Genomic DNA, 24,121 nt, shown 5'->3' with positions numbered 1-24,121 from the left:
AAAAGCTATAAATCATAGAAGATATTATAAAATACATACTTTCAAGACGTTCGTGGCGTTTATATTAGAAGAATAACATAATCGCAAAACATTAAGGTTTATAAATGTTTCATACAATTTTTAACACTTAATTGCATCATACACCAATTTTTCAATACGAGCAAGTCTTTTATAAGACGGTCTCATAAATCTTTTTTAGGGATCTTTGAGACGAGTCAACCCGATAAATACATAATACTTTAAGCATAAATTTAATATTTTTCATGAAATCGAATCATGTTAGAAATCCGTCTCACAAATTGATCCATGAGACAATATCACATGAGTTTTTATTTTGAACTGTAAAATGAACGAACGAGAAGAAGATAAATAATAAATATTTCTTTAGATGTAACAGAAGTCACACCAAATGCCCATCCGATCCCCTCGAAGTGTTTTGATCTTCAAAAACACTCACATTCGGAGACCTAAGTAATAAATTCTCATTTATAAAATATATATTTTCATCTTCGTAGATTAGTTGACAGAAAATTCTTTTACTTTATTTTGTTATTAAAAATTCGACAACTCTGTCATCGTCCATCGTTAAACAACGATGACCTTAACCCGCATAGATACCTATAACATTCACGTCATATTTTTCGGACACCTCAATAAATATACAACCACCTAACATTGGACAAACTCCTCGTGTGAGTATCTCAAGCCAGATCTTTGGATGATTATTACTCGACAGCTCTCCTCGGATCACTGAACTTCCCAGTTTTAGTTTAAGCAAAAAAAAAAAATATATAGTATTTTCCGTACATATCACATCATATAAATCGTATTTTCATGATCCATCAACTCTCGGACTTCCAAAAAAAAAAAAGCACAACTCTTATATATATTATATATATATACACACACATCCCAAATATGTTACAAAAAATTTACGATATTCATGGTCTTTCATTGCGTCTTATAAGTCTTTCCATACGTTTCTTTTTTTATCTAATTCCTCACTTGAATTAATGTCGTAGGAGTTAAATGAGATCATTTATATTCGGAAAGAGTACGACTGTGTCATAGCCCACAATTCCTTGATAAATTTAGTCTTCAAATTGCTGAAACTTTGTGTTCTTAAGAATAATTTTATAGTTTTGATGTCATGATTAATATAGCAACATCGAGAGAAATTTGGTTGAAATATGCTCAAAGAGTGTTAGTTTGTGCCACATTAGTTGGATAATATAGCTGGAAGTTGCATATATGGATTTAGACAATCATCCATCTTGATCTAGCTTTTGGGGTTGAGTTAGGTCCAAATCTCAATCTTAACATGGTATCAGAGCTCAGGTCCCACCGTTATGCGTTGGACTGCCTATAGTTGGGCCACTCGTTCTACCCATAGTTGGTTCATTTGTAAATTTCACGCTCCAGATGTTATTCCTGAACGTGAGGGGGTGTGTTAGTTTTCACACATTGGTTGGATAATATATCGAGGAGTTGCATATATAGACTTAGACAATCCTCCCCTCTTGAGCTAGCTTTTGGAGTTGAGTTAGGTTCGAGTCTCAATCTTAACAAAAAATATGTTGTAACATACCAACTTCATGGTGGCATCGACCCCAACAACATTCAGGTACGTAATTCGAAATTTCCAACTTTTTATAACTAAGTCTTGGNTCGTCATCGTTAATTATGGTTGTAATCGTCATCATATATATTTTTGGATTAATAGAGCTTATTTGTTTCGTTTTTATTTATTTATTTCTCTATTTGTATCATTATGTTTTCTCCAAATATATTTTCATGGAGGTATTATCCTAAATAGAATAAGATGAAATGAGGACTTTCAAATAGTTCCAAAAACTAAAAGAAAGTGGAATTTGGGATATTGCGCACGCCCATTTTTTTTTTATAAAAAAAAAAACTAAAAATTCAGAAATATAAATTGCAAAATGTATACGAAAATAGAGAGGCGATCGCTTCTCGCCAATGATTTTAGTAATGATTATGTGTAGTCTAACTCTAAAAATGAAAAAAAAAAAAAAAATCTTCAGTCAGAGAACAATTAATTAAGCTTCCCCTTCAAAATTTTCTGGGTTTTTTCTAACGAATTTAGCTAGATTTGGGATCAATGAATCGTATTAAATCACACTCGAATCCTAAAACAAAATAATAAATTAAGTATAACTCATAATTTCTCGTACGAAAATCCCAGATTGTCTGTATATATGATCTTCAATTCCTTCACCCAAAGCAAGAAAAGACTGTGAAAGTAAAACTTAGTGTATTACGAGCAGTAATATTACACATAAAAAAAGGAGGCCATCAAACATAAATATGTACACAAAAACGAAGCTGAAATCTCTTTCCCGAAATGCAAAACAGAAAGAAAACAACATTAATCAAACCCTACCCCTCTTACGCCCCTCATTCTTGATCATCAGAGGCTTTCCAGTCTTTCCATAGATATCAGCAATCGATCCAACCCTGATTTTCATCCGTGGCAACACCTCCGTATCCAAGCAATTTTCTGCATCGATTAACGACGATGATGTCTCGCCGACGCTTTCATCTTCTTCTTTCTGCCTCTGAAAATTCACCCAGACGACGTGAAAATCTTCGCGGAAATCGCCGCTGAGCTGGATTAACTGCACAACCGCTTCGATTTCTTGCTCTGTGAGGGTCGACTCCATCCCGGGCTCTTCTGGTTTTTCCGATTTCCTGGGGGGAGGATGTATAGATACAGGATCTGTGTATATATGCTTACGTGTGTTCTAGGAGTGTGGGATGATTAATAAAGAAAGAAATTTGTGGCAAATGAAGGAAAGCCATTTATTCTGAGTCATATTTTATTATATTTTGTGTCATGAAAAGGCGATAATACCCCTACGTAAGTAGCATGATAGGATCACTTTTCCTAGTGGTCAACCGACCTTGGTCGAGGGCAATAAAGTCATTCTATAATAGATTATAGCGTGACGACTATCTCGCTAATGAATGTCACTTTAGTTAAGTTTCACCGCCTTAAGGATTAAGATTGATTCATTTATATATATAATTTTTGGAATTGTTTGGCTGATGTCAAATTTTATTTTTAAAATTACCACTTCAGTTTAATTTAGGGATTTAAATGTCAATTAGGTTTATGGATTTATAAAAATCATGGATGGAGAAATTTATTTTTCCATGTCATTTCTATTAAATTTAATTTGAGTAATAAGACTACAATCCAAAACAGACAACTTATATGACTAAAATTGTAATTTTATTAAAAGAAGACCTGATAGAAATGCTAGAATATCACTCTTTCCCCTTCTTTGTATTATACTTTACAGGTACAAATTTGTGTGAGACAATCTCACTGATCGTATTTTGTGAGACAGATATCTTATTTGGGTCATCCATGAAAAAATATTACTTTTTATGCTAAGATTATTATTTTTTATTGTGATTATCGGTAGGGTTGACCAGTCTCACAAATAATGATTCATACGACTGTCTCACAAGAGATCTATTCTACTTCAGAAAAGATTTAAGGTAAGTTTATGTTCATAGGATGAAATATAATCCATAGAATATGGCCAGTCTGATTTACACAAGGGCCGCATAGATTTCGTCGTCTATGAAACGTTTCTATTAGTTGTGTTGAGGCAACTGATGTGATAAAATGTGACCGTTTTCAAAAAATAATAATAAAAATTAAAGAAAATATAATTTTCGAGATTTTTTCGGACAAGGGTACCCAAGTTAAAGCACGTGCTTTTATGTACAACGGAAAATATCATGGTTCATTTGCATCGACAAATTTATGGTATGTTTGCATTTTATTTTTTAGAATTTATTTTCAGAATAAAATCTTATCATCTGTTTGTTTTCTAAAAGGAAAATTATCGATAATCCATGTTATAAAAATCGAGTCTTAGCCTTGTACCTTTTAAGTTTTCAGAAATTTTAGTCATTTTTTTTCACAATTATACTGATGTCTAATATACATATCGACACCACACAATGAACAAGATTAAAATTACAAAAAATAAAATAAAAATATTATATTAAGATCGAATCTTGACAACATAGATGACATATTTTTAGCCATAACAATATAATCATTGTGTTTTCTTAGCTTTTCACCATTTTGAAACAAATAATTTGTTATTTACGTTATATCATGTTTTAATTATTAAAGTACATAACTATCACTTGAAATAAAATTTAATCAATATTAGCATACATAATAAAATGTAATATACTATATATTTCAAGCATAAATTTTTATTGTGCATATTTATTTAACAAATTTATTTCCCAGAATTATTTTAGGAAAAACAGATGTCGATTTAAGTAAAGTTGAAAGCGAGATCCCAGTTAGAAGTGCGTTTGAAATTTAAAAATAGAGTGGATCGATTTGCGAAACAGAGAAATAATTGTAAAATAATCAAAATTTTACTTTGAGATATCATAAAATTAATTTAAAACTAAAAATAAATGATTTAATTGATTTCTGATAAATTATATTTTACTATATAATTATTGACTCATGGTTTCCTGATAAGATTATAAAATGATCAAATCTACTTTAATTTTAAAAATAACAAATATGATCCTACTCAAATAATAGAAAATACTGTGTGAGATTGAAATGTATTAGTTTTGGTGATATATTTTATCGTCTGCTATTTTTTTTTTTATTAATAGGTTTCTACTTGTATGCTATGTAAAATCGGATAATCTAATATTCAGGACTCTTGTCGGATTACATATTTAGATGGTCATGCTAAGTCATGCTGACATATTTGTTTTGTGGCCAAATTATGTTATGGGTTTGTAGGTCAGAGAACGTGTCCGGAGAACTCTCCAACCTCTTCGGAGGAGTTATGTTATGTTAGGGAGCGGACATCCAGTCCAAAGGATGTGGTGATCCCTGCTGGCCCAGTACTGTGGTTTAATTTGATCAAACGATTTATGTTATAGGCCACTTGTATTGAACAAAACTATATGCAAAATGATTTATAATTACGATTATTATGCCGGGTATGAAAATATGATTTTGTGAACATGTTTATACAGGAAAGTCATGTTATACATATTTATGTTTATATCATGCTATATACGAGCTATGCTTAAATTTCATAGAATTTAGTACGTATTACTTGTTATTCACGAGTTATGCATGTTGAGTCATTAGACTCGCTAGACTTGATCGATGCAGATGATGTAGTTGAAGAGATAGGAGGCGATTACCAGTGAGCAGGCCTGGGCCAATGGCAGTGCAAACCCGAGGACCATGTAGTTCACGAGTTTTTATATGCACATTTTAAAACTATTTACTCTGCTTTTATTGCACTGGTTTTGATGACTAGTATGCTACATTTTTATATTATATTAGATTTTTTCAAATTATAGTGGATGTTTTTAACTTGGACTTTTGGGTGTGGTTTTCAAATGATGGATGTTTAATATTAACTTTATTTTTTGTACGAGTGATGATCGTAATTTATTTTACGAGTTATATTTATAACAAATTGTTTAATAAAAAAATGAAAATTTTCTGCAAATATTAAAGTAGTAGTATTTTAAGATACGGTTCGTCACATTTATGGTAAACAAAAATTTAATTTTTTCTGATAGTATAATATAATATAGTTAAATCATGAATTCATCCCATAAATAATGATTAACAAGCATTGGCCAATGATTAAAACTTGAAGTATCAACGTCCATTTGTCTTTTTTAATCTTATTCATAAACACTCAACAAGAATCGATAATTAATCCAAAATACATCTCTCATGAGTTCCCGCAAAATCATCCGCTATTCTACGACGATCAACGCTATTGCTCGATTTCTCTATCTATCGATTCGTTTAAGTCGATTTTCCAATACTTGGTTGCATAATTTTTGTGATCCATCAAAATTTGCATCCGTCGAAAGGAATTTTTTTGCGTTGAAGTTGTTTAAAACTTATCTCCAATCAACTATGTTACAAAAAAAGTTAAATGACTTGACTGTGTTATCCATCAAGAAAAAATGGTTGAGAAAATTGATTATACAAACTAAATTAATACTTTAGCTTTCAAAACTGCGAAGCGGACAATTATCAAGTTATTATGTACTGGTTTAAAATATGAATTTCATATTTTATTGGGATGGTCTTATCTTCATTAATATTTTATTATGTCATTATTTTGGATGATATACTTTGTCTGTATTTTATTTCTAGAATTCATGTTATTTATACTATATTATTTATCAATGAAAAAATTTATGAATATTAAGTTTTTAGAGTACCATTTTTTGGTGCTCGCCTGATGCCTCAAAATTCATGGTCCGACACTGTTAGCAAATATGACAAAGATGATTTAAAAAACATGGAAAATATGACAAAGTTGACATTCAGAACCTACACAAATCAAATACATCCAAAGTTAGAAATAAATAGATACAAAAAAAAGTTAGAAATAAATTACATTCTTTAACATTATAAGAGTCTTATAAATAAATCCAATATCTACTCATGTCACTATATTGTAGAGCTCCACTTGTTTTATTTCATGAGTTAGCCTCACAACATTTTATGCATGATTTTTTAATCTAACATCAAATCATTCAACTTCATCATTTTATCACAATTATTAAACTTTTGTGTTGAACTACCACTGCAAGTTTCAATTTATGTCGCTTGGCCACTAGATGTAGAGGAAACAGTTGGTGGGTAGGGTAGGTCTCTTGTGAGACGGTTTCACGAATATTTATCTGTGAGACGGGTCAATCCCACCGATACACAATAAAAAGTAATACTTTTAGCATAAAAAGCAATACTTTTTCATGAATGACACAAATAAGAGATCTATCTCATAAAATATGACTCGTGAGACCGTATTACACAAGTTTTTGCCTGGTGGGTGTTTATCTATATACGAGTTAAAAGCTCTTATTGCCCCGTTCTTGCTCTGATAAGAATTATGGGTAGTACCACTGAATTTGTTTGCTTTAGTATGTATTTCTTCCGAACACTCGTAAACATCATGTTTGTGCCCAACAAAAATAACGTATATTTTCCCCTACGTTAGACCATAAAGAAAACAATTAAAAATCATTTGAATCAGAATGTCGTTCTTATTGCTCAAATAAAGAAGGTTCGTCATTTTTACTCAGAATGTTGACTACCTGAAACAAATAAATGGACAAATTTAATCATCAATCGGAATTAAATTGTTCATTTAAAAATAATTTAAAACAAAATTTTGTTAACATCCAAATTACAGCTGAAATTTTCCACAAAAATTGACATTATAAAAAATAAAAATGTGGTTATCCTTTTTAAAGAGCTTGATTGTCCCATGAATCTAGTGGCGGAGTCACATATAAAGTCCCGGTGATCTAATTTTTTTTTAAAAAATTATATTTAAATTTTTGATTAATTTGATATTAGTTGGGGTGATTCAATTAAAAAAATTAAAAAATTTCAGAGTTTAAAATATTAATTCGAGTAGATGATCGAATAATTATGATTCAGTCATTGTGTGATTAATCAAAATTACAATGCATTGAAATCAAGCTCAATCAAACTTCATCAGTTAGCTTCATCTGTGCTCGATCAAGCTCAATAAAAAACACAATCAATCAACAAGAATACAAAATCCAACACCAAGCAACAAATCTATATAAATCAAATTTAAAAAAGAAACCTTAAATCTAAAGTTCTCACAAATTTCAGAATCCAAGAAGAAGAAAATGTGGTTTTAATTCGTGCGAGAGACAAAACCAGAGTTACCTACTAAAGATTAGTTGTGTGCAATAACATCTATATCATTCCTCAAGTTGGAAATGAATTTCTGAGTGTGATGCATGTGACGAAGAAGAAAATCGGTGCGTGAAACATTGCATTAGCCAATCTTCAAGAAATTCAAGATTGAAGCTAGAAATCAAATTTAAGGCACAAATTTTAAGGTTCCACGCAACAATAACAAGAACTAAGAAAAAAAAACATATACATCTATAAAACTACATGCATTGAATCACAGCTTTTATTCAGTTCAGTTGGCAACATTTGCGGCAAATCTTGCTTTTATTCACTAACCAACTTAGTGTCAAAAATGCTCAAACAAATAGCAAATGACTGAAAAGCCGACAAGGGATACCTATAATCCATGGTGAACATATCTTTTCCAACCTTACCGAGTTGAAGATTAATTTTATCGGGATCACGTTGCGTTCACTGAGACATCATTTGGGCGTTGGAAGATGGTTGTGTGGCGGAAATCAACTGAAAATTTTTAACTAAAGCAACCGTAACTCGCCCTTGAAAATTTAGGCCCCAGCATTGCAATTGCTCGTGCCATCGAGGGGCCTTATTTTTGAGAACCAAAGATCTTGTTTTGCTGTCATAATCTTCATTTGACAACCCCACGATGTCGGAAAATCACGAACTGCTGAATTTAGATGAGTGGTCTAGAGATTTCGAGAAAGAGATGCCATGGAATGAGTCTTCAAGGGGTCTTGGAAGGAGTTCGGGTTGCCCGGGGACAACCCCACCTGGTTCAAGGGATGAAATAGGTATTGAGTGCATAATGCAGTTCATCCTACGAGGACCACGAGTCCCAAGCACGTTGAGCTCATATGTGATTTGGGCAATATTGTAGTTTCCAGTTGGAACTTTTGGTGACACTTTCTTGGAAGAGGATCGACGGCTTGTTCTCCCAGGTGGTGGGATGTGTGAACTAGTATGTGGAGGCTGAGTGTCATATATTAAAAACTTTGTAACAAGGAAATTCGATCTGCAATACACAGTAAACTAACATGAGTCAGTTACTCACAAACAGAAAGAAAAGGAACATTAAATTTAGGGACCACAAACGATATTTTTGATATACTAATGACCATGACATATCAAGTATCATGTGCACAATGCCTGTAAGTGTTGATAAAGCGATAAACTTCGGGTCCTACACTCCATATCAAAATTAAGGTCGTGCATCCGATTTATATAAAATTGCAAATTGTAGCAATTGCGTAAAGCGACTATTGCTTCAATTGTCATTTGTGGGCTGCCTAAATAACAAAAAAAAATTGAAACATAGCACTTTGTCTCCATTACAGCTTAAAAAATTCTCTTCAGCATAATAAAGCCAACAAGTTATGGCCTTGGGGGTTCTAGAAGACCATCAATTTGCGATTAGAAAAAGCAAGTAAAATCATGTTTCACAGAAGAAATTATTCGCTATTTCGGTTTTAAATAGTGGACTAATAAATTTATAAGAAACTTGAAATTTAGATCTGATGGTCTACCTTAGTTTTCCTATATAAGTGCTACTTGATATGGAAACGTCGTCCGCATCCATTGAGATAACATACTCCGTACAATTAGTTCTACAAGTTCTTTTTGCTGACAGAAGGAACTTCCCATTTTCAACAAGCAAAGCTGAGAAAATTGAAAAAGGTAAAATAAAAGATTTGTGAGCAAAGCTATACAAACAACCGTAAAACTGAAGTCAACATGCAATAATATGTCAAATTGAAATCTTGAATTGAAATTAGCTCTCTCACAGCCAATTGCTGACGTTTTTTTGAAAGTAAATACAGGACGCCATGTCAAGACAAATAAGAAACAACAGGGTATACTCAGCTGCACACAATTTAAGAACTCATGCCGAAGAGGGAAATAAGTTTTGAACTAAGGTATTCGGCCAATTAAGTAACAAAAAATATATTAAAAAGTAGGAACATGATTAGCCAAGTGGAGCAGATTAAAAATTCCCCACGACACTCACCGGGACTAAGACATAAGAAAAGATGGAAAGTTAAATTAGATTTGTCCCTCTTTATAAAGCATTGAATAGCACCATCACGATACCCTGGCTGTAAACAGAAAAAAAGTAGATTAATCATTCTAATAGAAATAGTATATGTCCCAAATGATCTATTAGTAAACATAAGAGCTGCATACGTAGTAAGAAAAAATCAGCACGAAGAAGATTGTTTTCATTAGTCAGGTTTAGTTAATTAGATCTTGTGTATGATGCAAGCATGTTAATAGAGAGTGAGACGCTACCTGTTTCAACAAGACAGGAAAAGTAAGCTTCCCACAAAATTCAGGATTTTGAACAATTTCGTTGCACATGTTTCTCCATGATCGGCAAACAGAAGCACATGAAACCACATGTTTTCTAGCAGGCCAACTGCTCTCTCTCTCTTCCAACCTTCGAATTACATCAAAAAGTAGCTCTGGGGGGAGATTAGCCCAACGACTATTCTGGATTGTTAAATGCTGATCACTCAAGTCGTGAAACAAATCGTGGGATTTAACCCTGTGATGACCAGACAACCTCACATCAAAGCTTGGTCTGGATAAGTTCCCAAAACTCTCTTATGTCCCGAGCTATACTTCGAAACGACATTAAATCTCCAAAAGGCAAGGAGTCGCAGAATGGAAAAGAAACTTGGTAAATCTTTTCCCAATAAATATTGGAGCAATTAACTCCCTATGCGGCTTCTGTGAATGAGCATGAGAAAATAATTATCAAAGAAAAAGTTAAGTTTGAGATGAAGAAAAGATAAGAGAAAAAACTCATACATAGAGGATAAGGTAAGAAATGAAAAATGAACAAAAGAAGAACAAGAATAATGAGTTGAAAAGAACATGTTCACATGGTCCGTAAAGTAGACTGAATCAAAATAATTTGACAGGCTCAGCTTTTCTAAGTTCTAAGTGATCTTAGTTTTCATATTTTAACTTGGAGAGGAAAAACAAAGAAAACGCCAACTAAACACCTAATTTTTGCTAATAAACCTCACTCACACATTAAAGTACATCCAAACACAACAGCCGAAAATATTTCCAACAAACACCAAAAGTCTGTAGAATTTGCACATTTTGCAAGATACAACTGATTTATCTGAACCACATAAATTAGTTGTATGACATAGAAAAAGCCAACTGCACCATGAAAAAATTTTATGCGGTTTCAAAACCTCGAATATAAAGCTAATTTCAGGAAACAAAAACGTATTATTGGGACCTAAACTACAAAGAATCACACACACAAAAAACGGTGAAGTAGAAATTCAAACTAACACAAACTTGAAAAAGTTCAAAATAAAACGAAAAAAACAGTAAAATTCACTGGTAGATAAAAAATGTAGTAAACCTGCTAAAAGGGCCGTAGCAAAGAGCGAAGGTCCATATTCTCACCAAAGATCTGCAAGAACCACAAAAGTAGAAGAAAAAATTCAGCTCAGGTACTGGGAAAACAAATGGGAGTAGTTCAAAGTGAGAAATTCAGGAAAATAAGCCCCACCCTTTCAGACAATGGATAACTACAAAAAAAAAAAAAATCAGCAAAACTGAAAAAATATCCAGGAAGTAAATTAGTCCCGGCAAGAAAAATCCATACTTCAAACCGAGATTCGCTTTTTCTGGGCCAGAAACAACAAAATAAACATGGAAAAAAGGAAACACATCAAATGTGAATGAAACATTGACTTGAGAAACAAAAGAATTCACCTTTACACGATGAAATATCCAAGGTGAAGAAAATCAACGATTTATACCTCAACTGAAAAGAAAACGGAAGTCCACAGCAAGAATATGTGGGTCAGAACCTCAGACAAGTGTAATGAATGACGCGCAAACAAGTAACACACAAATTACCTCTTCCCACAGACACATACAAAGAAAAGGGATCTCATAGGACCCCAAAATGGGATTTAATCCAGTTCCAAAATGCACACAGCTGAGGAGGAGAAGGGGGGAGAAAGGAGACCTGAACTTTAAAATATTAATTAATATATTGGAGAAAAAACAATAAGTAAAGGGTCTCTAAATGCTTTATTGTTGTCTAGACAATTCGAGTTTAGCTTGAATATTTGATATTTCACTAGTTTATAATCGAGTTAAGTTTAAGTTTTACGAGCTTATTCAAGCTTTTATCAAAACTAAACGAGCTTAATAAATGTGAATTATGAATTTAAATAATTGTTAAGTTCATTAAAAAATAAATTATATATTTAGAGAAAAAATATAAAATTTTTATTAAAATTCGTAAATTTATTATAATAAATTTAATATATTTTTCTATATATTTCATAAGTAGCGTGCAAAATCAATCAATCAAATATCAAAACTATTATTTTCATCTATGATACCTCATATTTGGGCCCACTAGGGTTATGCCCAAACCAGATTTATGGAAGGCCTATCACGGGCCAGGTACTCTCCTATAAATATCAGGTTTGAGTGTTCAGTTCATTCATTCACTATATTATTTTTCAGCAGCACCCTTAGCTGCTCTCACCTCATATCCTCAGTCTCTGACTTGAGCGTCGGAGGGGCTACGTCGGGACACCCTCCCGACCCCCTTCTAACGGTCTTCTTCGTGATTTCAGGCTCAGAGCAAATTTGAAGCCTGCGTCTGGACTAGTGACACTTGCTGGAATCGAATCCTAAATTTTCTGTGAGTATCATTTGACGTTGTCTGTGGGAAGCTTTGAGTTGAGACGTAGAGATGGTAGGCAGGAGAGGGAGCAGAAGAGCTAACTCATCATCGTCACGTCTTCAGATGGGACCCGAACAATCTCATGTTGAGACGAGACAATAACAGCCGCGTCTTGAGACGAGGCAGGAACAACTCCGTCAGGAGACAAGAGCCGAGCAGCCCCGTGACGAGACAAGGGTCGAGCAACCCCGTCCCAATGAGAATGTGGGGAACTTGACCCTAGAACAGTTGGGCCAATTTATTACCCGGACAGTGGACGAGGCTATGAAGAGGAACCAAGAATCTATGTTTGCTGAGGAACATGCCACTCGCCAGGAGCGAGAAGAAAATACCGAGGGCCACCAGAGCAGGGTTGAAAAGACACAGCCCCTCCCAAGCGAGGGGAATATGGAAATGGGAGAGATGTGGAAGGAAATACGGAGGTTGAGGCAGCAGGTGGGAAGCAGAGCGCCGACGTCCAAGATAGGAAGTCATTTTTCACTTGCCATTTTGGAAGAATGGCTTCTTTCAAATTTCCGACAGTCAAATGTGGGAGAGTACGACAGACATACTGACCTCGAGGAACACTTAGAGAGGTTTGCGAATGCGGCTCTGTTACATCAATATTCAGATGGGATCAGGTGCTGGGTGTTCTTGGGTACGCTAGTGAGGTCAGCCCAGCAATGTTTTAACACCTTGCAGCCCAATTCCATACAGTTTTTCGAATATTTTTCTACAGCTTTCTTGCACCGATTTGCTAGCAGCAAGAGGCACCAAAAAAACTATTTGAGTCTGTTTGTGATGAAATAACAAGAGACTGAAACTTTGAGAGAGTTTATCCAGCGCTTCAACAGTGCAGCGCTGGAAATACCAGTGGCTACCCCTGACATCATGATAAGTCCCTTTACCCAAAGACTGAGGGGAGGAGAATTTTTCAAATCGCTGGTCAAGAAACCTCCGTCGAGCTATGATGATCTGATAACTCGGGCGGAAAAATATATAAATCTAGAAGATGCCCAGTAGCATAAGAGGATGGAGCAGCGGCCTGGGGGAAGTAGAGTTGAGGGAGCGGAAAGAGGAGGAAGGAAGAGAGGTGCGGGCGAGAGGGATGAGGATAAAGCGAGGGGCAGAGGACAATTCTCATCCCATGTTCCTATAGATAGGAGTCGTGACAAGGTGATGGAGGTGAGGGAGCCCGAGGGGAGGTGGGAGAAGTCGCAAAAGGTTGAGAGCAGTGCTAGATTGCTTTTGTGGGACAGACGAGAAAGATCCTCATCCGGGAGTCGACAGAGGTCTCGCCCGTCCCCTAGGCGTGGTCAAGGCCCTCCGTGGATAAATCAGAGGGTCGGGGAGCAGAGATGAGAAGGTCGAGTTCAAGATGTCCCTCAGGAGCCCGTCGAACGGAGGAGAAGAATGAATGACGAAAACCACCTACCAGAGGAATGATTCATATGATCTCGGGGGTGCTACTAATGAAGACTCTGGGTTAGCTCGGAAGGCACATGAGAGAAGGTTGGAGAACTTTGAGATATCTAGAGGTGCAGACTTACCACAAGACCCCGTCATCAGCTTTGGACCGGAAGACCTCTGAGGCGTTGTGACTCCACAGAACGATGCCTTGGTGGTGACGGCCACCATTGCCAATTATGATGTGGCGAGGATATTTATTGATAATGGAAGCTCCGTTAACGTCTTGTTCAAGAGCACGTTGGATCAAATGAAGGTAGAAGGATTTGAGTTTGAGCCGGTCTCCACCCCACTGTACGGGTTTGCAGGACACGTCGTCTCGCCTTTGGGTCAGATTGTTCTTCCCCTATCTTTGGGGATTGATCTTCGACGGGTAACAAAAATGTTAGCCTTCACCGTGGTGGATACCTCGTCAGCGTATAATGGAATTCTAGGACGGCCAGCCCTGAAGGATTTTAGAGTCGTAACATCCACTTATCATCAGAAGCTTAAGTTTCAAGTGAGAAAAAGGAGTTGGAGTCTTGTGCGGGGACCAAACAGTCGCGCGTCGGTGTTATGAAGGGGTAGTGAGGGAAAAAAGCACGTGTGGAGGTTAACATGATTAGGAAAGGAAGAAGTGGGTGACTTGGTCCTGTGAAGATACAAGAAGAGTAGCGGGGAAAGTTGGACCCAGAGTGGGAGGGACTTTTCAGAGTGATTGAGAAATTTAATTTTGAAGCTTATTACTTGGAGAATGCTCAAGACAAGGCTTTAAAGAGGCTCATGAATGCTTACCACCTTAGAAAATATCATTCTGGATTTTATCATTGATGTATTTCATATTTGAATCATCCCATGTAAAAAGTTGGAATTCAGTAAAATCAAGTTCTTCTTTTGAGTTCATTAATGTTGTTGTAATATGAAAGTGAGAAAACTTTATTTTTCCTACTAACGCATCGCCTAACAGAGGAGCAGAGTTGGGAAGGATAAAAATAAAAATTTTTCCTACCAAGGCATTACCTAGTGGAAGAGCAGAGTTGGGATGGAGAAAAATAAAATTTTCCCACTAAGGCATCGCTTAGTAGAGAAGCAAAGTCGAGGAGAAAAATTTCATTTTCCTACTAAGACATCACCTAGTAGAGGAGCAGAGTGGAGTAGAGACATCTTTTAATTTTCCTACTAAGGCATCGCCTAGTAGAGGAGCATAGTGGATGAGAAAATTTAAATTTACCTACTTGTACTGAGTCTAGTAGAGGAGAAGAGTTGGAGAAGAGAAAATTTAAATTTTCCTACTAAGGCATCCCTAGTAGAGGAGCAGAGTCGAGAAAAAAAATTTTATTTTCCTACTAAGACATCGCCTTGTAGAGGAGTAGAGTGGAGTAGAGACATCTTTAAATTTTCTTACTAAGGCATCACTTAGTAGATGAACAGAGTGGAGTAGAGACATCTTTAAAATTTTCCTACTAAGACATCGCCTAGTAGAGGAGCAGAGTAGAGTAGAGACATCTTTAAAATTTTCCTACTAAGGCATCGTCTAGTAGAAGAGAAAAATTAAATTTACCTACTGGGGCTACGCTTAATAAAGGAGAAGAGTCGATGACGAAAAATTAAATTTTACCTACTTGGACTGAACCTAGTAGAGGAGTCAGGGGTGAGGAGGTAAAACCTTTATTTTCCTGCTAAGGCATCCCCTAGCAGAGAAGATTGGGATGAGGAGATGAAACTCTTGTTTTCCAGTTGAGACATCGCCTAGCAGAGAAGTCAGAGAGTGATGAGTTGGAAATTAAGTTTTTTTTCCTGCTGAGGCATCACCTAGCAGAGGAGTCACATGGTGAGGAGGTGGAAGTTTTATTTTCCTGTTGAGCCATCGCCTAGCAGAGTAGTCAGAGGGTGAGGAGGTGGAAGTTTTTTTTTCTCGTTCAGACATCGCCTAGCAGAAGAGTCAGAGAGTGAGGAGGTTGAAGTTTGATTTTTCCTGCTAAGACCCTGCTTAGCAGAGGAGTTACGAGATGATGATGTGAGAGTTTTGTTTTCCTACTAAGGCCCGGCTTACCAGAGGAGTTACGAGATGATGAGGTGAGATTTTTATTTTCCTGCTAAGGTATCGTATAGCAGAGGAGTTAGAGGTTGAGGAGGTTGAAATTTTATTTTTCCTGCTAAGGACTACTTCTGCAGAGGAGTCAAGGATGCGGGAAAATGGAAATTATTTTTCTTCAAAATCTTAGTAGAGGACCTTGAAGATGAGGGCGACGAGGGCATGCCGTGTTAGAAAAATTTATTTGATTTGTCGATAATGAACAATGTTTAACGCAACAAAAATTACGGGGATCAACCTGAAGGAGGCTGCGAGGGCGAGGGCGAGGGCGAGGACGAGGGCGATAACGAACAATGTTTAACTCTCTATTGTATCCTATTCGAAATAAATTCTCAACTTACTGGATGAGGGTGCAAGTGCTTGCGGTGAGGAGGATGCGAGGGCTGTTGGGCGAGTGTGCGAGGCGTGCTGGCGAAGGCGAGTGGAGTGGGCGAGGAGGCTAGGGCTAGGGCGAGAACTTGCTGGCGAGGGGCGAAGGGTGAGGCGCGGGGCGAGGCGCTGCTGGCGTGGGCAAGGGGTGAGGAGCTGTGGGGCGAACTGTGGCGAGGCTGGGGTGAGGGGCGAGCTTTCGGAGGAGAGCGTGTGGCGGCGGGCGTGCAAGGCGAGGGCGAGGGCGAGGGCGAGAAAGAGGGCACGCTGGGCGAGGGCGCGTAGAGCGAGGGGCGCACGGGCGGAAGCGAGCGTGCAGAGCGAGGCTGGGCGTTGGCGAGGCGCTGCAGAGGGCGAGGGAGAGAGGCGAAGGGAGGAGGGGCATGCGCGAGCATGGATGAAAGGCGAGAGGAGGGTTGGCAGGGGCAAGACGCTATGGGTGAAGGCGTGAGGGCCAGCTTGCACAAGGCTATGGCGAGGAGGTGGGAGGCGAGGCGAGGCTATGCGGGGGCGAAGGCGCGGAGCTATGGCGAGTGGCAAGGAAGTGGGCGGCGAAATGGGGCTGCGCAAGAAAAGAGATGAACGGGAGGTGTGCGAGGTGGCTAGGGCACGCGAGGGAAGGTCGAGGCGTGAGCGTGGGTGAAAAATTCTGTGTGGGATAAGTGAGAATGAATTGAGGAGGGGAAGACCAGACCAATTCTTTCCATTCAGAACATGATTGTCATATGATTTGTTTCCAAATTTATAGTGACTAATGAGCAGCAGGAGAAAAATGCACAACTTGCATGTTAAACTAAGAAAAACGCAATTAATCGAACTTCGAACCTGCAAATCAGCTCGACTTGGGAGAGGAAGACTGGTAATATCCCATATTTGGGCCCACTAAGGTTAGGCCTGAACCAGATTTATGGAAGGCCCATCACGGGCCCAGGTACTCTCCTATAAATATCAGGTTTGAGTGTTCAGTTCATTCATTCACTATATTATTTTTCAGCAGCACCCTTAGTTGCTCTCACCTCATATCCTCAGTCTCTGACTTGAGCGTTGGAGGGGCTACGTCGGGACACCCTCCCGGCCCACTTCTAACGGTCTTCTTCGTGATTTTAGGCTCAGAGTAAATTTGAAGCCTGCGTCTGGACTAGTGACACTTGCTGGAATTGGACCCTAAATTTTTTCGTGAGTATCAATCTAAGAGATGACTCGTGAACTTATCAACGAACAAGTCACGAGCAAACGAGTCGAATATTATAAAGTTTAAGCTTGGTTCATTTATCTTAACGAGTCTCATTAAGCGAGTTTTTATCGAATCGATATTCGAATAGCTCACCGACGATTTGTTTCAATTACATCTCTAATTATCATGATTCTACACAAGAGTAAGCTAGTTTTTTTTTTCAAAACAATTTTTATTTCTTAAAATAATAATAATAATATATTATTAACTTTATATATTTTAAACAAACTTAAATATATTCTAGATTTTTTGGGATCCTTTTTCAAATTAAATTAAGGTATTTCCATATTTTCCATTACAATTATTAATCTTTTTAATTTTTTTATCATTATTATCTTATTATATTTATTCTAATTTATATTAATTTTAATTTTATTTAATTTAATTTTTTTTATACGATTTAACATTTCACGCCTCAGGGACGAGGTTAGTCGACACCGGCGTTGCTATCAAATTTACATTCGAAAAAAACAAGCCTCAGAAGTACAAAATTCAGAAACCAGTCTTTTTATTCATAAAACTGAATATTTCATTGTCTGATACAAACTCAAATAACAAATGTTTTACAGCAAAAATGTAAAATCAGAAATAACATTGTTTCTACAAATGCAGTGGAAAAACATAATCTAGAACTGAAAAATAACAGTCTTCTTCACCAGACCCAGAACTGGTTCTGCTCTTCTTCTTCTAACAGTTCTTCCTCGTTCTTATCTAAGATGGGTTTGATGGGTGAGTGATATGATCGTCACTCAGTAAGCGGGGGCGGGAATAACTCTCAGTTTTCAAAACCATTTTTAACAGAAACAGTGATACAATAATATACAGAAAACTCTTATTTTCAGTACAGAAATCAGTATTCAGAACAGAAATCAGAAATTTAACAAGTAAGCACTGAGCAAGTTTGTGAATTTCATGGCTAAACTGATACCAGTCCCCTATATGTTCTCTCCTCTAAGGGGTGAGGCCAGTAATCAGCAATCAATAATCAATAATGCTCAGAATATATATTCCTACCATTAGTTCACTAGGTTTCAGTGCTTCAAAAATCAGAGATCAGAAATATATATGCTCTGCTTCAAAACATGAATTATCAAACTGATTTAAAGATATTTATACATAAGCCCACTTACCATAATTTGCTAGAAGTTTCGGTTGTTGAAGTCTGGAATCTGCTTGTTCTCGCTACTGGATTTTACAGCTCGAAAATAGGCACTCTCTTAGCTCGAATTTCAAGTGATAACTCAGGATTTATGTAGCAACAATTTCAGAGATTTGAGGGTGTTATTTATATACCAAATTCTGACTGTTGCACTCCCTATTAATGGTCATAATCTGCCATGATGTGCCATTAACAGTCTTTATTCCATGTTAAATGCTTCAGTTACAAGTTCTAATCTGAATCAGTAGCTATCTGCTGGAATCTCGCTACTGAACTTCTTCTGCTGCTGAATTATATCTGCTGGAAAAAAAATACCATCTTCTGAAAATTAGTTGATGCTGGATTTATTAGCTTCTGCTGAAATGCTAACTACTGCTGGAATTTCAGGTTCCCACATAACATATATAATGACGGTTGGTTCCAACATAGTCCAAAATGTTTTCCTTAAAGAAAACCAAACATTGCGATAAGGTTTTTAGTTTGTGACAACGTATTTCAGAACAAAAAAATTTGAAGGACTCATGTCAAAATTTTAATTTTGTGACAAATTCTTTAACGTATTTTTTTTAAAAAAATAAAAATTTGAAGGACTCAATGACAAAATTCTAATTCATACTTGGTGTGTTTTCACGATAAGCGACTTTTAGTAGAGTCATTTTTTTTTGGTGCAAAACAAATTCAGATTTATTTTTCGACTTGTGAATTTATGAGCTCAAGTTCAAGGCACTCATCGTTACTAGAATCGTCAAACGAGCTGGTTGGCTTCGTCCCGCCTCGACTCAACCGCCATCACGGGGTAGGTTGGAAAAACCCGATCCGAACTGACCCAACCTATCTCATCACGAGTTACGGGTTAGGGTGCTAACCAGTCACTAACCCAAACGTCTCTTTTTAATAGTGGGATGAGTTAACCCCAAGAGAAATTGACGACTCTAATCATTAAGTTGGTTAATATTTGATTTGGTTTAAAATCAAATATAAATAATAGAATTATATTTTGTATTATAAAAAAATAATGTGTTAAAAAAATAAGATAATTTACATATACAACTAGTTTTTATTACATTTTTAGTCAATGTGTTAGTCATAAGTTTTTTGCGAGTATATGATTCCTGAAACATTTTTTGTTATTGTGCGTGTCAAGAAACTTGAATTGCTACTGTGTTTTTGTTGAAATGATATTTTATATTGGTGATATTGATACTATATTTTTGTGAAATTGATATTATATCTTGGTTGAATTGATATATATTTTGGTTGAATTACATGTTTATGTACGTGTATATTAACTATAAATGTATACGATATCATATTTTAACTATATTATATTGGTTCTGCAACTAGTATTAATTGTACCACATTTTGCCACATTAATATTACGTGACGATGAAACTGATATTGAACATACGTGAAAAATTGATAATCAAGACATATTTACAGGATTATAATTGATTCAAAAAACATATATATAGGACTAAAACTGTCACAAGATAATAGATAGAAGACTAAAAAAATACTTTAACAAACGTCTTTCATAATTTTTTTTAGAAAAATCTCGTTCAAACACGTATTTCAAGTTTTTTCACTTATAAAACACTAAAAAAAATTTAAATTCTTGTACAAAAGAAACCTCGTAATTGAGAGGTATTAGATTTTAATTTATGTATTAGTTGAGTTAGTCAACAAGAGTACTTAAGTTAGGCAGTTATTCTATACGGTTAACTTTTAGTATATTAACATTTTTTGAGTTGATTTTTGTTCAATAAGATTCATATTCACATATATGAGTTCACTCTTCCAACTGTAATATGATATTAGGAGAATTATGATTCCGCTGCTTAATCGAGATTCATCCTCAGCTCGCACAATTTTGCAAAGCTAAATCTCTCGATTTATATGGATTTTCGTTTCCTTTTCTGGTATCGATCGACAATCATAGCTCTCTCTGTGAAAAACAAGCTAGGTTTTGTTGATAGTTCCATACTTAGACTAGCTGATATCGAGGACGGAGCCACCTCAAAGACTAGCTGGATGAGTAAATGTGAGTTTTTATTGGGTGGTCTAGCCTTATTTAAATTTGTTTGGCCTTTAACCTATTAAAATTCTTTAGCCCATTAAAACATAGCACGCATATATGAATCGATTTCTCCCCTTTCCCCTAATGTTTTCTTGTGATTCTAATGAGGCCAGCCTAGGATTTCGTCTGGGTGTTTGGAGCCGTACGAAATTTGTATATCTATAAATTATATATAATTTGTTGATTCCTCCAAATTTATAAATGTGGTGATTTTTGTACTGAATTATAGAATTGTTGTAGTGAATTTTAGAGCTTATAAGAAATAGTTAAATTTAAATGCATGTGTTGAATTCTCAAAAGGTTCGTTAGTGTCTAAATTTATTTTTGAAAATTAGTTAATGTCTAAGTTTATTTATTTGAGTAAATCAATTTTGATCAATTTGTGGTGTTGAATTATTGGACTATTATTAAGATTATGTTTGTATTTTTGTATTTATATGGTTCTTTCTCATTTGTTGTATATAATAGGATGTTTTTCCAATGGAACCTTAAGAAGACAAGAAGAAAAATATGTTTTCATATTTTAACCAAAAGTTAGTACATCGACTAGAGATGAGCATTCTCCAACTAATGTTGAGATCTCAAACTATGATGAATAACATCCGACCAAGTATCAAATATTTGATAGTGATGTGAGTGGTTATGTTCAACTAGATCCGACCATGCGTACTCCAATTTGGCAGTATCTTATTAATGAAAGAGATGCAATCAGAAGAGCTTATATCTTAAGGGGGTCATGCCAATCTGTTATGGAGTATCCGCGAATCAATTTAGGAGAACAACGTCGAAGATTTCAAAAAAGTTGGCTTGAACAATTTCCTTGGTTGGAGTACTCCTAATAAAGATGTGGTATTTTTGCTTTCCATGTTTCATTTTCCAAGAAAAAGAGGCCAGTTTACTTGCATTTAGAATTGATGCTTTCAGAGGCTGGAAAAGAGTTAATGATGAGAAAAGACGTGCTTTATTGATACAAACGGGAAGTCTCACTTCACCACATAACTATGTCGCGGAATCTATATGTGATTTGATGAATGTAAGTATTCGTTTCTATAAAATGATGAATGCACAAGCATCAGAAAAAGCTGAAAAGTGAAGATAAACCGATTAAGGCTTACAACCACAATTGAAAGCATTTGTTGACTTTGTTTGCAAGGATGTGTAGAGGAAATGACGAATTTTCATCTTCCATTATCACTCCGGTGAAAAATAACTAAAATTTTAACAAAAAATGTACAAATCGGTATACCAAAAAGTCGTGTTTGTACAAAAATAGAAAATGACAAAAATTCAAGTTACAAAACAAATTTTTTTTATTATTTTTTATTACCGTATTATATATAAAACAAAAAAACTAAAAATTCCAATAATGTTTAGTGGAAATTAAAATGTGTCGTCCAAGATATAGGAATAAAAAGTCTTGCTCGCGAATATGTAGTTTTAAACTCGATAATTTCATTAGAAACTAATGTGCCTTTGAATTGTTAAGAGCTGGTGGGAGATGACAATTCTCAGCATGATAAAGATTTGAAAAAATGTGCTCCAACTACGCATTTTCTTTTGGCACGATCGTTTGAGGTACTGAAACCTTAGCCTCTAAATCTGGTCCGTCTTCCTTTCCGCAGAGAGCTTGAGTCATTTCAATGTCTGGTACAAAATTTGGTGCCACAGCCATGATGCCACCACCGCCATGGATGACATTATGATCGACCTTTAAGCTTTGATCTTCACTCGATGGAGTAAGTCTACATACTTTCTTGATTTCTTTGCTTTTTCCCCACAACACGCAGTACAACCCACATATTATTATCCCCGTTCCAAGCACACTGTACGTAACTCGAAATGAAAAAAATATTATTGCATATTATAATTTTTTGTGATGGAAATATTGTAAAAACTTGAAAGAGAAGGCCGGAGCAATAAAATTTGCAACCTTCCCAAATATAACTTCTCGTCAAGAAATATGGAGCAAGAAAGTGCTACGAGTACAAGCAATAGCGGATTGAAAACGGAGACGAACAACGGCCCTCTCATTTGTAAGCACGACATTATCAAAACCCATATTATTCCAGATCCAACGATTCCCTGCACCAAATTACATATGTACCAACATCCTATTTTTTAGGATGGATTAACTAAAATATATCACGTACCTAATTAAGAAACATTACCATATAAGCTACGGTGAGGAGTTTCAGGTCCCATTCAAGTTTCCATTGGCTCCAATCCCTTTCCGTGCACAATGCATATACCACAGCTTGAATCGACCCCATTACCGATATTAAGGCTGTGCTTGAGTAGTGGCAAGGGTACTTCTCACTCACCTTAGCCTGTCTCAATTTTGTGAAACCAATTATATACATACATACATACGAAATTCGAAGACTTTGCATGCTCGACGAAACATGTGAACTGATCAGTAGTCAAGTCGAAACTAAACGAATCGTTCATCCATATTTCAATTGATGCAGGCAAAAGTTGTTTCGTGATGCCATATTGATAGAATTTCAAAGTTGTTTTTTAATTGAAAAGATAATTCACCTTTAACCTTCATGTATTAATTTATCCAAAGATCAATATCTTATTTACATGTGTGTGTGTATATATATATATATAACCAAAATGATATTATTTAAAAAAATTAGTTTAATGTTTGAAAATTAATTTACCTGAATAATCAAGGAAAAAGAATAACTGAAGCAGCAAGCGAGAGCGAGCAAAAGGCCTATAATGTTATTAATGGACTTTTGGTTGGCTGTTGCCACGTGGCCATCTGCATGTTTATTTGTTTGAATAATGTGAACATGGGTTGACCAAATTTTGACTTCCAAACCCTTGTAAAAAGTCAAAAGCATAGATCCTCCTATACTCAGAAATGTCCCCATCACCTTTGCTTTGTCAGCAATTGTCTTCAACCCCAATTTCTCCATCCTAAATAATCAAACCATATTCACAAATGCATAAAAGTATTTTTTTTAGGATGAAAGAATGTCTATAATCACAATGCATTCAAAGTTTGGCTTTTTTTTTCCGAGTAATTTTTATTCATATTTCGTCGGAGTGCTAATGTGACATTGAAAAATTATTATGTAGTATCGAAAATCCTGCATACCGCTAGGAAATGAAGATGTAATGTTGGAAAATGCTAAGATGTGCCACAACTTATCATTAATTTAACAAAATAATCGAAAATTAAAAATTAGCGTACTAAAATCAAATTTAATTAACGAGTTAATAGGCTAAAACCTAAAATAAGACAAATTAGTGGAAAAAAAGTTTT

The 24,121-nt window shown here is 35.7% G+C and overlaps 1 protein-coding gene and 1 pseudogene across 1 annotated transcript in view; both read right to left on the bottom strand.

The window, feature by feature from the left end:
• Positions 1–7,767: 7,767 nt before the first annotated feature.
• Positions 7,768–11,734, bottom strand: LOC140988939 (tubby-like F-box protein 8; annotated as a pseudogene).
• A 10,510-nt stretch (positions 11,735–22,244) lies between these two features.
• Positions 22,245–24,121, bottom strand: part of LOC140988445 (WAT1-related protein At1g68170-like) — a 2,606-nt gene continuing 729 nt past the window's right edge. Inside the window, exons 2-5 of the mRNA XM_073457457.1 lie at positions 23,511–23,782; positions 23,013–23,171; positions 22,775–22,926; positions 22,245–22,667 (exon numbers count right to left, since the gene is read on the bottom strand). Coding sequence (XP_073313558.1) covers positions 22,388–22,667; positions 22,775–22,926; positions 23,013–23,171; positions 23,511–23,782 — 863 coding nt within the window. The 3' untranslated portion in view covers positions 22,245–22,387. The remainder of the gene's footprint in view (positions 22,668–22,774; positions 22,927–23,012; positions 23,172–23,510; positions 23,783–24,121) is intronic.

This window comes from Primulina huaijiensis, chromosome 11, assembly GCF_012295235.1.
Source record: "Primulina huaijiensis isolate GDHJ02 chromosome 11, ASM1229523v2, whole genome shotgun sequence".
In the NCBI taxonomy this organism is placed as follows: Eukaryota; Viridiplantae; Streptophyta; class Magnoliopsida; order Lamiales; family Gesneriaceae; genus Primulina; species Primulina huaijiensis.
Note: the sequence above shows the minus strand (reverse complement) of the source record. Positions and strands in the feature narration are given on the sequence as shown.